At 45.9% G+C, this 16859-nt stretch overlaps 1 protein-coding gene and 2 pseudogenes across 1 annotated transcript; 1 reads left to right on the forward strand and 2 right to left on the reverse strand.

Annotated features, from left to right (window-relative positions):
- Positions 1-7522: 7522 nt before the first annotated feature.
- LOC147084938 (histone H3-like) lies at positions 7523-8107 on the forward strand (annotated as a pseudogene).
- A 701-nt stretch (positions 8108-8808) lies between these two features.
- LOC147084939 (histone H2A type 2-C-like) lies at positions 8809-9195 on the reverse strand. The gene has a single exon (XM_085979288.1). The coding sequence runs from the start codon at positions 9193-9195 to the stop codon at positions 8809-8811; it is 387 nt and encodes a 128-aa protein (XP_085835414.1).
- Positions 9196-10247: 1052 nt separating this feature from the next.
- Positions 10248-10622, reverse strand: LOC147084940 (histone H2B-like; annotated as a pseudogene).
- Between the last annotated feature and the right edge of the window lie 6237 nt (positions 10623-16859).

Genomic DNA, 16859 nt, shown 5'->3' on the forward strand with positions numbered 1-16859 from the left:
AAGCAGCTGCATTAGACAGATAGGTTCGTGACTCAATTTTACCACTAACTCATTTTACATTTATTTACTTTTCGCAATGCTTGAGATCTAACAGGTCTTCGAAGATTGGTTTCGCATTAAACGGCACTTTAAAAAAACTCAACCGCAGCAAATTTGAAGCCCTCGTGTTTAATGGGGATTGGCAGAATGGACTCGCTATTGGCTGAGAGGGAGGAGGTGGAGAGCAGTGGTGAATGGCTGTTTTTCAGAATGCAGGGATGCATAAATCGGTGTTCCCTAGAGTTGATATTAGGACCATTGCTCTTTCTGATATATATTAATGAACTGCACGGTGTATCGGCTGAATAATTGCCAAGTTCGCAAATGACACAAAGCATAGAAATATAGTGAGCAGTGAGGAGCATAGTAGCAGACTTTAGGAGGAAAGAGAAAGAATGGTGAATTGGGCAGAACAATGGTAGATATATTTGATGCAGAGATTTGTGAAGTGATGCATTTTAGCAGGGAAAAAAATGAGGAGCCGCAGAATAGTCTCAATGGAAAACATTTACACAGGGTGCGGGAACAGAGAGAACTGTCCATTCACATATACACATTTTTGATGGTCGCAGGACAAGTTGAGAAGGCTGCGAAAAATGTATCCGGGACACGTTGGTTTCAAAATAGAGGCAAAAATAAGGAAGTTATGGTAAAGCTTTATATATCACTCCTTACGCCTCAGCTAGAGTATTGTGTACTATTATGTTCACCACACTCTAGAAAGAATGTCACGGCCTTGAAGCAGGTACAGAAGAGCTATACCAGAATTAGGGAATTCAGTCATGTGGAGAGACTAGAAAAGCTGGGATTGCTCTCCTTGGAGGAAAGATTAAGAAGAGATTTGTTCAAAATTATGAGGGTTTTTTTATAGAGTACATAGGGAGCAATTGTTTCCACTAGCAGGAGCGTTGTTAAGCAAAAGCTGCAGATTTTAATTTATTTGTAAAAAAAAACAGAGGAAGGGTGAGGAGGTTTTTTTTTAACTCAGCGATTTATGATCTGGACTGCAATGCCTGAAAAAGTGGCATAAGCATCTTCGACAGTAACTTGCATGGCTAACGGGAAGGAGTAGGGGAGTTGGACTATCTGGAGAGCTCTTTCAGAGCGCTAGCACAGGCACCATGGGCCGAATAGCCTCCTTCTGGGCTGCATGATTCAACGAATATTAGCTGTGCTGAATTTTCTTCGATGTGAATATTTTTTGTCAGAAACAACCTGATGGTATTTATATTCCGTAATAGTTTTAGAAGGGCGTACAATGGTTCTTATTTATACACAAACCGCATTAAACTATTTTTGGCATTTACCAGCGCTCAGTTTTTGTGAATTCTTCATGGTCTATCAATATTTCCTCCTCGCAAGACGAAGGGTGAAATCAGAATTCGGGAGATTTACCAAAAGGGGGGAGCGGATCGGCTGACCGTTATACACGCAACTCATTTTACTTTCTATTTGGGATTTATTGGAACTCCTGGCACAGGTGAACAACGGGCGACAGTGAATTAGCCGTTGAATGTGCAACTCTCCCGATTTTAAATTCCATCACCTTCAGTGGAAAGGGAAATCCGGTGTGGTTTTTAATGGGGTTCTATTTCAATACTGCACATTCTGCGCCATCAGCAAACTGTAAGGTTCACCTATTAAATTCAATGGGAACTAAATTCGGGCCGGCTGTATAACAGGTGACGCATCCGCACCTGCCCTCTTTTCACCCTTGCCATTGAATCCCCCGTCTCCCAGTTGAGGCCTTGCTCAAATTGTTTACTGTCCAAGGAGCGCCCTCGTGTACTTCGTGAAATGTGACTATTATTCTTGTTCCGGTTGTTAAAAGGCCAGTGGCCAATGCTCAGTGCCTCATTGCTTGAACCCACTGAGACACTGGGTGAAGCTGCACCCATTTGTGTTGTTCATTGTTTGATAACAATATCTTCCTGGACCTTACTCTTACCTTTTCTATATTGATGGTGGAGTCACATTTGGGAAGTAAGAGCGAATATTAGACGTGCTGGGACAAATTTTCAACATAATTGTTTAGGAGGTAATTTGGTGTCGCATATTGTCTGTACTTGATAGAACCCAGCAATTTACATTCAATTTCGAGCGGTTTTATAAGTGGAAGCCGATGTGATTCCGCAGGTGTTCCAACCCCGCACATGTGGAACTTCACCACCTCGAATCTAGGTCAAGGGTTACATTCGATTAAACTACATTTTACCCACAGATCTCTTGGGTCTAATGCACCTTTCTTTCTTTCCATGTGTTATTTGTCTGTTTGTCAGGATGAACTGATTCATTTATACAGTGTGGCTCCAGAAATCTCACAATGTATTTACTGCCACGAGCCCTGTAGTCAATCATTACCTTTACCCACATGTCACTGTATAAATCGCTCTCACCCTTTACAGTCACCTGCACAAGTTGACTGATAGCTGATGTTAACACTGTTCCATTGACCATTGCTTTATAGCGATAGGAGTAGGCTCCTTCATCATCCTGAGTCACATTGGTGAAGGTGATGGTGACAGAATGATCCTCTGCTGACACAGTCCGGGAGGCAGAGAAATTGGCATCGCCAGCTCTCTGCAAGAAGAATATGATGCTGCGATAGACAGTCCATCTGGTGCAGGTAATAGAGACGTTTCCACCGATTTCAACATTTCCTGAATGTGTAGATATAACTGGTTTAAAAATCTCTGAAAAGAAAACGTATTGAGGGAAGTTGACTAAATTTCATATGCTGGAGGCATTGCCATCAATTCAGTGTAGAGTTGCACGAAGTACAATTGAGCAAGTTGCTGATGATATGATTGAGTCGTTAGAAGTCAATATTTTTTGGGTGAGAAATTGGACTCGGATGGTGGTGAAAACCGGACGGTGTCGGATCGGCCGCCCGCTCTATGTAGCGACTGATATTCAGTTCACTTGACAGCATATTACTCGGTGGCTGAATTGAATATTAGGCGCAGCATATCCCAGGCCACTAATGTGCTACCGTCAGTTTTACAACCACGCTCCCTACCCCCTGCCCCGCCATGACCAATTCCATCACAGTCATTCTTCGCACTTCGTCTTCACGTTTGTCATTAATGTGCTAAATGTTAGATCCATTTCAGTTTCAGCATGTTTTGGAAAATGATGAGGGGAACCAATATCTAGGGAGTTAAGTAACAAATTGTCCCGATAGAAAGTGAAGTTGTTGACATTGATCTGGTCGGAATCGGAACAGGTAATGGGAGCTGAATCTCCATTCATATACTCACCCGGCTGGTGGTACAAAGAAACACTGGTGATCATCTTTTGTCCTGGAACAGGAGATTAAAAATAATAGATTTGAAAGAAGTTATATTCGTATCACAACATAAATCACAGCTTTCTCATTATACATAAAGTCAATGGAGGGAAAAGCAGGCTTGCAAGTATTACAGGCGGCCAATGGACATCACCCAATTTACACCATCGCAGAAATGTAAAACTAGCTCTGTTATCATGGGCCACAATTACAGAGATATGCGCCAGAACTCTCAACTTCCCTAGGGGCGTAAAACGGCGATTTCCAATCATCCTTCCGTCATACCCACTGCCCGCCCCACATTATTTTATTTTCCATTGAAGAAATTGCAAAGCAAAAGCGAGCGGGATATATAACGGGCAGCATTCCCATATTGCCCATGTTATCCAGCTGAAGTTGAGGCAGCCACACACAGGCAGCCAACATCAATAGAGACGCCAACGGCATCATTCAGATGCTTTGCTATTTATTTCGTCTAGCAATTCTTATATCACATTACTGGTTTTTAGCCTGCTGCCTTAGCTCGGGTTAATTCATTATAAATTTCTTTCCTGAAGATGTTGCTGTACTAAATCATATCGGGTGTAACACAAAACATGAGCAATGCAATCGGCCTCCCATTATACGCACCGGGGTGTGGAACAGGCAGACGAAGCGATGCCGCCCACTGTACCATTGCTGCCTAGGAGGAAGTTCTACCCCATAAAGACACAGCAGGAGAACAATTCTAGAGGTCGCTACAATTTAACGTGGTAACTCACTAAAAGCATATTTTTGCGGTGAAATTTGTGTTTTGCGGAAGCAACAAAATGGTGGGAAATAATCGGTCGCCCCTTTTGCACACTGCCCAGTTTCCATTTCCACAGAGGGTTGAGCACACACAATAAGATTTTTACCAGTTATCAGAGCCAAGTTTTACAGGTAGATATTCAGTTCCATTGCGGTCAATCAACGTCAACATCAGGCGGGACCAAAAACGTGCAGCAGATTGGATAGCGCCCATTTGTGCACCAGCCCAAGAGCAATATCTACTTTTCTTCAACTGAAGGTGTTGCTGATCTCTGGAAGCCGTTATACAAAATTGGAATGGCATAAAATATCAGAATGTATAACTCACTTTGGACAGTCACAGCATCGCTGGGAATAGAGTTAATCCGGCGTCCGGGCACTTGTTTCTCATAAAGGCATTTGGAGCATCCGTCACTATTGTTATTTACATTTATTATTGAGTTAGTAAACGATTGTTGTTCCTTGTATATTTCATTGGATGTATTGCCAACCGGCCACCTGAGTAACCACTGAAGCTGACCGAAAGTGTAACCATTGGCAGCATCGCAGATAATGATGAGTTCTTCTCTGACCAGATATACCGGATAACTGGGCCTTGTTGGAGGAGGTGGGGGTTCTGAAACGACAGAATTCATTGCTGATGTTACACTCAGGCTCTGAATGATGAATGGGCAAATTAACATTGCATTAACACATATGATCTGGTGCGCGTTCAGTGTCACAATGTTGCTGCTGTGTTAGAACAAATGTAAATTTCATTACATAAAGGACAGAAAATAACAGGTTTCTGTCAAAGTTTGTTTTATAATAAACGGACCAACACAATTATAATAATATACACCAGTGAATATCACACACTTATTTTACAAACTATCGTTGTATTCCTTGGTATTTAGATGATTAAGATGTGACTTTATTGAACTTTTCAAGATATTATGGGTAACATAGGGTCCTAAATTTAAATAAAGGAAACTACGAAGATCTGAGGCTGGAGTTGGGTAGGATTGATTGGGGAATGTCACTCAAAGGGTTGACGGTGGATAGGCAATGGCAAACATTCAAAGACCGCATGGAAGAACTACAGAATTTGTTCCTCACAGTTTGGCATGAAAATAAAACAAAAAAGGTGACTCAACCGTGGCTAACAAGGGAAATTAGTGATAGCATAAGATCCAAGGAGAGGACATATAAATTGGCCAGAAAAAGCAGTAAACCTGAGGATTGGGAGCAGTTTACGATTCAACAAAGGAGGACAAAGGGATTAATTAAGAAAGGGAAAATAGAATATGAGAGTAAGCTTGCGGTTACATAAAAACTGAATGTAAATGCTTTTATAGATATGTGAAGTGAAAAAGATTGGCGAAGTCCAGCGTAGGTCCCTTGCAGTCAAAATCAGGGGAATTTATAATGGGGAACAAAGAAATGGCAGACCAATTAAATACATATTTTGTTTCTGTCTTCACAAAGGAGGACACAAATAACCTCCCAGAGATGTCGGGGAACATACAGTCTGATGAAAGGGAGGAACTGAAAGAAATCGGTATTTGTTGGGAAATGTTGTTCGGGAAATTGATGGGATTGAAGGCCAATAAATTCCCAGTGCCTGATAATCTACCTCCTTAGGGTACTTAAGGAAGTGGCCCTAGAAATAGTTGATGCTTTGCTGATCATCTTCCAGCATTCGATGGAATCTGGAACAGTACCCATGGATTGGAGGGTAGCTAATTTTACCCCACTATTCAAAAAAGGTGGTAGAGAGAAAACAGGGAATTACAGACCGGTAAGCTTGATATCGGTAGTGGGGAAAATGCGAGAGTCCATTATAAAAGAGGTAATAGCAGAGCACTTGGAAAACAGCGACTGGATCGGACAAAGTCAACATGGATATACAAAAGGTAAATCGTGCTTGACTAATCTACTGGAATTTTTTGAGGATGCAACTGGTAAAATAGATAAGGGAGAACAAGTGGATGTGGTGTATTTGAACTTTCAGAAGGCTTTCGACAAGGTCCCGCATAAGAGATTAGCGTGTAAAGTTAAGGCACATGGGATTGGGGGCAAGGTATTGACATGGATAGAGAACGGGTTGGCAGACAGAAAGCACAGAGTTGGAATAAACGGCTCTTTTTCCGAGTGGAATGCAGTGACTAGTGGGGTAATGCAGGGATTGTTCCTTGGGCACAAAAAATTCACAATATATTTTAATGATCTAGACAAGGGAACTAGATGTAATATCTCCAAATTTGCAGATGACACAAAGCTGGGTGGGCGTGTGTGCTGTGAGGAGGATGCTGAGACTCTCCAGGATGATTTGGACAGGTTGGGTGATTGGGCAAAAGCATGGCAGATGCAATATAACGTGGATAAAAGCGAGGTTATCCACTTTGGTGGCAAAAATAGGAAGGCAGATTATTATCTGAATGTCAATAGATTGGGAGAATGGGAAGTGCAACGAGACCTGGGTGTCCTTGTGCACCAGTCGCTGAAGGTAAGCATGCAGGTGCAGCAGGCAGTTAAGCAGGCAAATGGCATGTTGGCCTTCGTAGCGAGAGGGTTTGTGCACAGGAACAAGGATGTCTTGCTGCAGTTGTACAGAGCCTTAGTGAGACCACATCTTGAGTATTGTGTGCAGTTTTGATCGCCTTATCTGAGGAAGAATGTTTTTGCCATGGAGGGGGTGCAGCGAAGATTCACCAGCCTGATACCTGGGATGGCAGGAATGAAGTATGAGGAGAGTTTGGGTCGATTGGAGTTTAGAAGAATGAGAGAGGATCTCACTGAAACTTATAAAATTCTAACAGGACTAGACAGACTAGATGCAGTAAGGATGTTCCCGATGGCGGGGGTGTCAATAACCAAGGGTCACAGTCTAATGGGTAAGCCATTTAGGACAGAGATGAGGAGGAATTTCTTCACCCAGAGAGTGGTGAACCTGTGGAATTCTTTACCACAGAAGGCAGTGGAGGCCAATTCATTAAAAATATTCAAGAAGGAGTTGGATATATTTCTTAAGGCTAAAGGGATCAAGGGCTATGGAGAGAAGGCAGGGACAGGGTACTGAGATTGAATGATCAGCCATGATCTCATTGAATGGCGGAGCAGGTTCGAGGGTCCGAATGGCCTACTTCTGCTTGCTATCTTGTATGCATCTATGAAAACGCTTATTTCCTTCACTAAAATTGGCGGGCATTTTGAAATGTGTGATCAATCCCAGCTCAGTCAATCGGGGACTGAGTTTCTAGCATTTCATTGGTTGGTCAGAGTTGGGTTTAAACTGCCTGGCTGTCGGTCTGCAGCCAATCAGTGCTCGGGGCGGTCCGTCACTGAGTATAACAAGGCGGGCACACTGCAGATTCCGCATTGACAGTCCCTTTGTTCCAGATTTTGCTGAGATCAGTTGAGAAAATGGCCAGGGCCAATGAGACAGCGCGCAAATCGACCGGACGGAAAGCTCCTCACAAACAGCTGGCGACCAAAGCGGCCCGGAAGGGCGCTCCAGCCACGGGCGGAGTGAAGAAGTCTCATCACTACAGACCCGGCACTGTGGCTCTGAGGGAGATCCGCCACTACCAGAAATCCACCGAGCTGCTGATCCGCAAACTGCCCTTCCAGTGCTTGGTGTGTGAGATCGCTCAGGACTTCAAGACCGACCTGCGCTTCCAGAGCTCGGCCATCATGGCCCTGCAGGAGGCCAGCGAGGCTTACCTGGTGGGAATCTTTGAGGACACCAATCTGTGCGCCATCCACGCTAAGTGAGTCACCATTATGATCAAAGGCATCCAGCTGGCCGGCCGCATCCACAGGGAGCGCACCTGAACTCCCCCTTGCCCGGCTCCAGACTTTAGCACCAAATGCAACAACGGCTCTTTTACGAGCCACCAAATCAGCAAAGGAAAGTGCTGCAATCTGTGCAAAGCAAATTGGTCTGCACACACCGTGCAGGTCTTGTACTGTTACCTTAACTGGGGATTTACAAATTGGGGGCAGTGAATATCTGACGGAACGCTTATGATCTCGGTTGAAATGTGAGTGAGCTGCCCAGTAGACTGAATGAACTCGCACAGTGTGAGTCGGAAACTTTAATTGGCAGTTCTGATTGTGAATTGATACAACTCCACATACCGGGATAGATCCGCGCGAGAGAGAGAACAAGTTGTCTGAATATTGAATCTCACCTTTAAAACCAGCTCTTAATGCGGGACAGGTGGGAACTTTAGTTACTATTTGAAATATTTTAAATTAACCAAAGCTGCAATTCTGGTTCGATCCTGTCTGCTAATTAAAAGGGGAAATGTTTGTATGGTTCAGGATATATATATTTCTCCCTTTGGAATTATTGTCCCAATAACGAACAGTAAGCCCAACAACCGCTCACTCACTTTATACTCGGTTCTTAACATCCGTTCATATTCGGCTCTCCCAACAACGTGTTCATTGAGTGTCGGTCTCACGTTAGGGTTCCGTGTGTTATGTTTTTCTCTGAAGCCAGTCCTTCTCTATATTGATTCACAGATCAGAATATTCGCTCACAGCATGCCCCCTGCACTGTTTGTAGATTTAGATTTCTACATGTTCCACAGTCAGTGTCCTGTTTATAACCGAAAATGGCTAAATAGTAAGCAACTCTTTCACAGATAATGTGGGTGGCTCTGAAAAGAGCCTTTGGGTTATTAGATTGAATCTTGTCCGCTTTACTTGCTCTTGGAGCTGGCAGTGCTGGTTTTCTTGGGCAGCAGCACCGCCTGGATATTAGGCAGCACCCCGCCCTGAGCGATGGTCACCTTTCCCAGCAGCTTGTTGAGCTCCTCGTCATTGCAGATGGCCAGCTGCAGGTGTCTGGGGACGATGGTCTTCTTGTTGTCGCGGACCGCGTTGCCGGCCAGCTCCAGGATTTCAGTGGTCAGATACTCGAGCATAGCAGCCATGTAGACTGGGGCTCTGGCACCCACACGCTCAGCGTAGTTGCCCTTTCGCAGGAGCATGTGATAACGGCCCACAGGGAACTGCAATCCGGCCCGGGATGAGCGAGACTTGGCCCTGGCCCGAGCATTACCGCTGGTTTTTCCTCTTCCATACATTTCCACAATACACTCGTTCAGAGAAAGAATGAAAATCTCCTCCCACATCTGCCCTTCTTATAGCTTCTGGAGGAATGCAGATAGCGTACTTGTGATTGGTCGCTCTATGGTCAACTTCATTGGTGTTTTCTGGTGACCAATCACAGTCTGTTTTTTCCTGCCATTGAAAAGTGTGTGGAAATAACTGCCTCAACAGTCATACCGCCAACCCTTTTTTAATTTCAAAAAGACCGCCAATATTTTCCTAAACCAACGAATTAAGTTAAAAGATTGACTATCAGCCAAAGATTTCTGGACATTTTTTTATTCCTTTTGTCTTATTCCAACTCTCCCTTGCAAATTCTAGGCTGTTACAATTAGGATTAATTTCGGGTTCAAGTTCAAACTGTATCGGGCGGGCATCAGTTTGCATTGATTCTGTAACGGGACACATTCCATCTCAATCTTTGTGAGGTTTCACAGATTATCGATCGATCATTTGCACAGGCGCTGCTGCGGGAGTGAAACCAGAACTGGGAGTCCTGCTGTGAGAAGAGAAGAGGGCCAGAGGGTTCAAACTGCCCCCTTTCTGGTCTCTGTATGAACCCCCATTCTGCGTTGTAACACTGCAGGTATCCCCGGGTTAACAAACGGATTGACTCCCAACTGGCTTTACAAAAACATTGAAAAGGCCTTGAAAGAGAACGAGGTGACTAAAATCCGAATCTCATCCCTAGAACAAGCTTTTAATTCATCCTGTCTGACAGCAAAAGGAAAGAGCGAGCAGGGATCGTGTTTATAATTTACTGGGCAGGAAATTCAACAGTGACTCTCAGGTCGAAACGGATAATGGAACTGCTTATCTGAGAATTCCCAACTAAAGCTGCAGCTGGAAATTCAAAAATTGTTCTCAAAAACATTTGATCAGCAAATAATTATAGTAAACTGAGGAAAAACACAGCCAATTGCGTCGAAAGGAACACGCGTTTGTGTAGCTCTTTCGGAGAGGTTGTGGGAGGCTCTTAAAAGAGCCGTTGTGTTTTGGGTTTGTTCTTTCAGGACAGCATGGAGTTTTACTTGGAGCTGGTGTATTTGGTCACCGCCTTTGTCCCTTCCAACATGGCGTGCTTGGCCAGCTCCCCGGGCAGCAACAGGCACACGGCGGTCTGGATCTCCCAGGAGCTCATGGTGTGCCACTTGTTGTAAAGGGCCAGGCGGGAAGCCTCACCTGCAAAATGCTCGAAAATATCGTTCACAAACGAGTTCATGACGCTCATGGCCTTGGAGGAGATGCCGGTGTCGGGGTGAAACTGCTTCATCACTTTGTAGATATAGATGGGATAACTCTTCTTCCTCGACTTTCTGCGTTTCTTGCCGCTTTACGCTGCCGCTTTCTTCACCATTATCTTGGCACCCTTCTTGGCAGCGGATTTCTTATCATCAACCATCGTCTCGTTCAGGATCAGGAAACAATTGAAGAGAACAATGCTCCGAGCTCGTATTATATAGGCAGCCCCACAATCCATCCGCAGAGCTATGCTAATGAGGGATGGGTGAAGGCAAGGATTGCGATTGGTTTATTGGCAACGTTGTCAATTTACTTTGTTCTCTATCTCTCCGATTGTCTTCTTTACGCATCCAATCAGATTCTGCGTTCACCACAATCTCATAACTGGAATGCCATCACGTATTAAAACCCCTTCCATATTTATACTGTCCTCTAATCCCGTTTCTATTCTGCTCCCTCAAACCTGTTCAACGACGACCGGCGTTAAGTTGAAGATTATTTGTGGTTTTTTCCTCTGCATATATATTTGTGTGTGTAAAGAATCTTAACAGCCAACGCGCAGTAGTGATTGTTGATCTAGATTTCTAAATGTTCGACAGACACGGATATATACGAGTCATCTCAGATCAGGACATTTCCAGGGCATCCACTGTAAAGTTTTAATATAAGACTAACTCTAGGACAATTGCGATCAATTGATCAACAGTAACCAGCCCTTTCAGATACAGTGGGTGGGTCTGAAAAAGCCTTTGGGTTATTCGATTAAATATTGTCCGCTTTACTTGCTCTTGGAGCTGGCAGTGCTGGTTTTCTTGGGCAGTAGAACAGCCTGGATATTAGACAGCACCCCGCCCTGAGCGATGGTCATCTTTCCCAGCGGTTTGTTGAGCTCTTCATCGTTGTGGATGGCCAGCTGCAGGTGTCTGGGGAGGATGCAGGTCTTCTTGTCGCAGGCCGTGATGCCGGCCAGCTCCAGGATTTCAGTGGTCAGATACTCGAGCACAGCAGCCATGTAGACCGTGGCTCTGGCACCCACACGCTCAGCATAGTTGCCCTTTCGCAGGAGCCTGTGAACACGGCCCACAGGGAACTGCAGTCCGGCCCGGGATGAGCGGGACTTGGCCTTGGCCCGAGATTTACTGCCGGATTTTCCTCTTCCAGACATTTCCACAATTCACCCGTTCAGAGAAAGAATGAAAGTCTCCTCCCACATCTGCCCTTCTTATACCTTCTGGAGGAGTGCAGACAGCGTACTTGTGATTGGTCGCTCTGTGGTGAATTTCATTGGTGCTTTCCAGTGACCAATCACAGTTTGTTATTCCCTCCAATGAAAACTGTCCTCAACATTCAGACCGCAAACCAGTTTTTTAATTTCAAAAAGCCCGCCAATATTTTCTAAAACAAGCGAACTAAGTTAATAAATTCTCCATTAGCCAAAGATATTCCGGAAATTTTTGTTCTTCCTTCTGTCTTATTCCATCTCTCCCTTGCAAATTCCAGGCTGTTACAATCAGGATTAATTCCGCGTTCAATTTGAAACTGCAGCAGGCGGGAATCAATTTCCATTGAATTTGAAACAGGAGACATTCCAGCTCAATCTTTGTAAAAGTGAGGTCTCACAGATTATCCATCGATCATTTGCACAGGCACTGCTGCGGGAGTGAAGGTAGATCTGGGAGTCCTTCTGTGAAAAGGTGAGAGGGACAGAGTGATCAAACTGCCCTGTTCTGTTCTCTAAAATAATTCCCATTCTGGGTTGTTACACTGCACAAAGCCTCAATTAATTATCCGATGACTCCCAAATGGCATTAAAAAAATTGGAAAGATCTCTTCAGCGAATAAAGTGACTGAAATCAGTGTCTTGTCCCTTCCTTAAACAAGCTCTTAATTCATTGGCAGGCGGTGTAAATGAACGGGTCTGTGAGCAAAGGGAAAGAGCGACCACGACCGTGTTTTTAGTTCTCACCAGCCAAGCACAGAGGAAACGGCATCCGCTGGGGGAGCGGTGCTCGCAGGGGCCCTTCCCATCGGTTTAAAAAGTGTGGGGGAGGCCGAGGCGAGGGTTGTATTTGAGTGCATGGTCAGACTTCTTTTTATCACACTTATATCAGCCAAAATGTGATTGTTTCACAAATCGCTTTTATCATTCATTAAATGGGCCACATGGAGACGATATTAATTATCATCCAAATTACTGATAAACCGAGTGCGTGACCCAGACTGGAGTGGGTGTTCCTGAACAGGTTTACACATTCCGCCAGTTGATATTTTATTTTCACCCACAGGGTCATGGGGGGTCTGGTACTATTTTGCCTGAAAGGGTGGGAGAGGCAGAAACCCTCATCGCATTTTAAAAAGTTCATGGTCATATCCAAGCAGTGCCGTAAACTGCAAGGCTATGGACCAAGAGCTGTAAAGTGGGATTTGGCTTTATCGACTTTTATGGCTGACACAGACATGATGGGCCAAATGGCCTCCTTCTGTGCCATATATTTCTTTGATACAATAAATCGCAGACAGACAGCTATAGAGTAAATCACACTCATGTACTGTAGGGGTTGCAAAATTCCCCTATTTCCCTGAAGATTGAAAAATATTAGTCCACATCGCGGACGAAGAATTGCTTGACCTGAATTGTCTCAACATCAGGACTTTAAGATAAAAATGGTACACTTTGAGTTTCGAACTGTGCAAATTGCAGAGGGATTTGAAAAGAATGTGGACAACACAGGAGTCGAGGAATTCTGTGGAAAACATTCACATATCTTGAGACAGTACTTTAATAATAAAATCGTTCCCTGGAGTTTGGGCAATCACAAAAGGTTTTAAAATGGCCAGAGAAAGGATGGCCAAAGGACAAAAAAACAGCTGGAGTTGTCTGTGTGAAAAGGTGGGAGGATGCAGTGGCTGTGAGTCAGTCCTGCCAATCAAAGGGAGGTTCCCTCAGAAGCACTTGAAGTTGCTTATTGACATAAGGGATTACAACTACTTGAGACCAACTGTAGGACAATCAATTGTAACTGCTTCTGTTTACACAGCCATTCAAACTACTCAGACACACAATGGAGACACTGAAACCATGGACCAGATCTTGAATGGGAACAGTTTAAGCATTGAATGGGTTTAAACCACCCAGCATTCTGGACAATAGGGCTGTTGCATTCCCTTTTGTTTCAGCCCAGGTAAACTCCGGATGTGGGCGGGAACATTTCGGCCCCGCAGTGCAGACACACTAACCCAGTCCAACCTCTTTGAGTTAGCCAATCACACCTTTTCTCTATATGTGTGTTGGAACTTATTGGGTGCGAATCTTCCAGCCAGGCAAACAGCAGGGGGTAGCAGGGGGCTCACCGAATATATATGATAGCTGCTGAGAAGCTATCGCTCTCTTTTTACTTCCTGGGACCACAGGTGAGCCTCTCTCTCTCTCACTTCGCTGGACCACATGTGAGCAGAGTTTCTGACTCCTCAGAAAAGCAACCTAGTAAGGAGGTAAGGGGTTAAGGGATGGTAATTAAGTGCATATTGCTAAGATTGTTTAATTAACATTGTAGTCACTTACCTCTCGTTTTTATGGTCTGCATTCCCCATTTAAGCAATTTTACTGTAATTACTGTGTTTGTGTGGTATAGTTTACAATTTGATTGTAGTTTCTTTTAGTTAATAAAACTTGATTTTTCTCTCATACAAACCACATGTCCGTTTTTAATATCATTAATTATAAGCCCTGCAGTCAGAACTGGAAGGTGGGGTAGCGATTCCAAACCGCTGTTTTAAAATTGGTTTATTGGAAATTGGTCAGAATGCAGGCAAAGGCTGCAGACCAGGTAAATTACCTTGAACCAGTTAAAGATGCCCCCATTACAAAATGGCGACCGCCGCAGGACTGCAGGCCGTTTTTGATTTGATGAGTGGTTTGGATCTGGAGAAAGTACCAGCTCTTGTTTCTCTCGTTGTCAGTATGTGGGTAGCCCTGCAAATTTTAGTGGCAGTGTGTAGGCTGACCTATCGGGGTACAGGTGGCTGGTTTAGGAAGGATGAGATGAGGGAGCAGAAGGAGGGTAAGGAGGCCAAGAATCGGGAGTCCCAGTTTGAAAAATGCCAGGCATTTATAGAGTGCGTGGTTCAGGAAGTCACTGAGGCCAGGGAAAGTGAGATGAGACTGTGGGAAGAGAATGCCCGCCTCATCTCAGAAGTAAAGGAGCAGGAGGAATGGTTTAGGGAAGTAAAGGCAGCCTATAAGCTGGCCTGCGCCCAAAGGTTTAGTGAAGCAGATCATGGCCCCTGTAGGGCAGAGATAGAAAGCCTTAACATGGCTTTAAAGGTAGCAAGGGGAATGATTTGCGTGATCAGCCCGAAGGCAGGTCAGCTGGCTTTTACTGGCAGCCCAAATCAAATCGCCCCAGAGGCAACACACAGGGTAAGGCTGGCTAGGGAATTAGAGACCCCAAGAATGCAGCCCAAAGCTCCGAGTCTTGAGGAGCTCTGGCAGCAAGGAGGGGTGGTCAATGGGGTGGTAGGAGAACGCCAACAGGTCCCGCTAGGCAGGCAGGGATCAGGGCCAGTGTACCCACTCTGACAATGGAGGTACGGTCCGCCCATGAGGAGTGAGCCTGAGAATAGGAATCCTCAGCCGACAGCAGGTTCAAGTTCACAGGAAAGTACTGTGGCTTGTGTGGGGTGAGGAGCCATTCCTAGGCAGAGTAAGCTGTTTAAGCCAGGGAACAGGGAAGGAGAGTTCTGGGACAACTGTAGAGCAGCTCCAGTAGCAGAAATCCGGGACAAGGGAGGCACAAAGGGGATAGTTTTGGCCCCAGGCCAAAGTCAGGTCCAGGTCCAAAATTCCCCATTTAATGCTACCCGGGTAAGAGAACATGAGTTCGCTTACCAAACAAGTTCAGGTTCACAGCCTGTAAAGACAGGCTCTGTGGCTTGTTCTCAGGGAAAAGTTGTCCAACCCGCAAATTGGGACACTTCCCTACCCCAGTAGGACCCTAGTTTTGCACAAAGTTCAAACTTGGAAAGGTTATGTGGCTTAGAAATGGAGAAACAGCAGCCTGGGATCAGAAATCAGCAGGCTGCTGCCCATCCATTCACAGATCGCTTGGAGACTGCCCGCGCATGTGCAGTCGCTGGTCTGGAGATGGGAATCCCAGACTTCTGAACAGAAGGTTCATGCAGGTGCAGTGGTGCGCCTGAGGGGTGAGTTTTGCCAGGATCAGGTTCACGCAAGCGCGGTTCCACAGCCCGTACCCCCAGCGGATCCTCCTCAGTTTTCCCGCGCAGGCGTGGTCGCGCGCCTGAGGGGAGGGCTTTGCCAAAAGGAGGGCTGCACAGGCACAGCCGCACGGCTGAGGGAAGAGGTTTCTCAACTCCGTGATCGCGCAGTCATAGTTGTGTACCCGGAATCCCCAGCGACTCCTTTCCTCTGCGAGGCCGAGCGCGCAGGCGCAGTCGGCCACTTAAAGATCCCGGCTGCTAAGTTTTTACGCGCAGGCGCGGAAGCCTGCTTGGAAGACCCAACGGTTCTTCCAACCGTTTTTAAAGAGACCGAAAGTGCAGGCGCGGTTGTGTGTGCTAGTGTAGCTGTTCCCCAACTCTTCAAAGAAATTGTTCACGCAGGCGCAGTTGCCTGCGGGACCCCAGCGGCCCCTCTTCTGTTTTTCCACGCAGGCACAATCGCCTGTTTGAAGCCAAAGGCTTCAAAACCTCTGCCGTGGGACAAAGAGGAGGAGGCTTGCGCAGGCACGGTCGTCAGCTTGAATACAAAGGTTCCTCAGCCTCTGCCAGGGAACTCAGGAAAGGAGGTTTGTGAAAGCACAGTTGCCGGTGGGACCAGCGTGTCTCTTTTCCAGGAGGTTTGCTCGGGCGCACTCGCCTCCTTGAATACAGAGTCTTCACAGCCTCTGCCGAGGGACTCACGGGAGGAGCTTCGTGCAGGCGCAGTCGCCTGTTTAAAGGGACCAGCTTCCAAGGCAACCTCTAGAATGGATCCCCTGATGATGTGGGATCCTCGGGGGGGGGGCAGGGATAGCAATTCCTCTTGCAGGGGAGCTGGTAACAGGTTTTGGACATGGGGGAGAAGGTACCCAGCCAGCTACGGCTGCGACCCTGGCTCAGGGTCCGCCAGCCAAAGTTTCCCCCACAGAGACGCCCCTCAGAAGGTCTCAGTGGGCCTGCAAGCCCAAGCAAAGTTGGTCACCAGGGTACATGCCACAAAGAGCAATCTCCCAAACCGGGGAGAAGCCAAAGGGCAGAGTTCCCCAATCAACAGCCATAAGGTGCGAGGGACCAGAGACAGGAGGCAGACCAGCTTCGCTGCAGCCAGCAGCAATCTGCAAAAGTGCCAGAGATTATCCTGGCTGTCCGGAGATGGGCAGCATTTGTATTATAGCTT

This window comes from Somniosus microcephalus, unplaced genomic scaffold, assembly GCF_052327205.1.
Source record: "Somniosus microcephalus isolate GS21.2 unplaced genomic scaffold, FLI_Smic_1.0 unresolved_chr9, whole genome shotgun sequence".
NCBI lineage: Eukaryota > Metazoa > Chordata > Chondrichthyes > Squaliformes > Somniosidae > Somniosus > Somniosus microcephalus.